General features: G+C 52.0%; 1 protein-coding gene across 1 annotated transcript in view; it reads right to left on the bottom strand.

The window, feature by feature from the left end:
* The window catches only part of LOC105539698 (cationic amino acid transporter 3-like), a 22,930-nt gene that overhangs the window by 11,177 nt on the left and 11,397 nt on the right, over positions 1-356 (bottom strand). The window contains exon 7 of the mRNA XM_011980110.1: positions 157-259. Coding sequence (XP_011835500.1) covers positions 157-259 — 103 coding nt within the window. The remainder of the gene's footprint in view (positions 1-156; positions 260-356) is intronic.

Below are 356 nucleotides of genomic sequence, written 5' to 3'. Positions count from 1 at the left end.
GGGCTGGGGGTCTTGGAACGTGTCCTCCGTGGGTAAGCAGGGGCTACTGTACTCCTCCCACTCCTGTATGTGTAGCAATGCACCGCGGGCCAGGAAGCAGGCAGAGGAGGGCTGGGAACCCCATCAATCTTCACGTATCTAGGACCCCAGTCTCACCTGAGGACAAGAACAGAGAAGGCCACCAAGGAGTAAGCAAGCATGGTCCTGATGGATGAGAGGTTCACAAGGTCACTGAGCTCAAACAGGAAAGCCATGATTGCTACAGTCAGGGCACAAAACAGGGTAAGTTCCTATGTTCTACAGCATTAGAGGGTGACTGTCGTTAACAACTTATAAGAGATAGAAAAGCACTTTGG

This window comes from Mandrillus leucophaeus, unplaced genomic scaffold (genome assembly GCF_000951045.1).
Source record: "Mandrillus leucophaeus isolate KB7577 unplaced genomic scaffold, Mleu.le_1.0 Scaffold104, whole genome shotgun sequence".
Lineage (NCBI taxonomy): Eukaryota > Metazoa > Chordata > Mammalia > Primates > Cercopithecidae > Mandrillus > Mandrillus leucophaeus.
The sequence above is the reverse complement of the archived record's forward strand: the minus strand, read 5'-3'. Positions and strand labels throughout refer to the sequence as shown.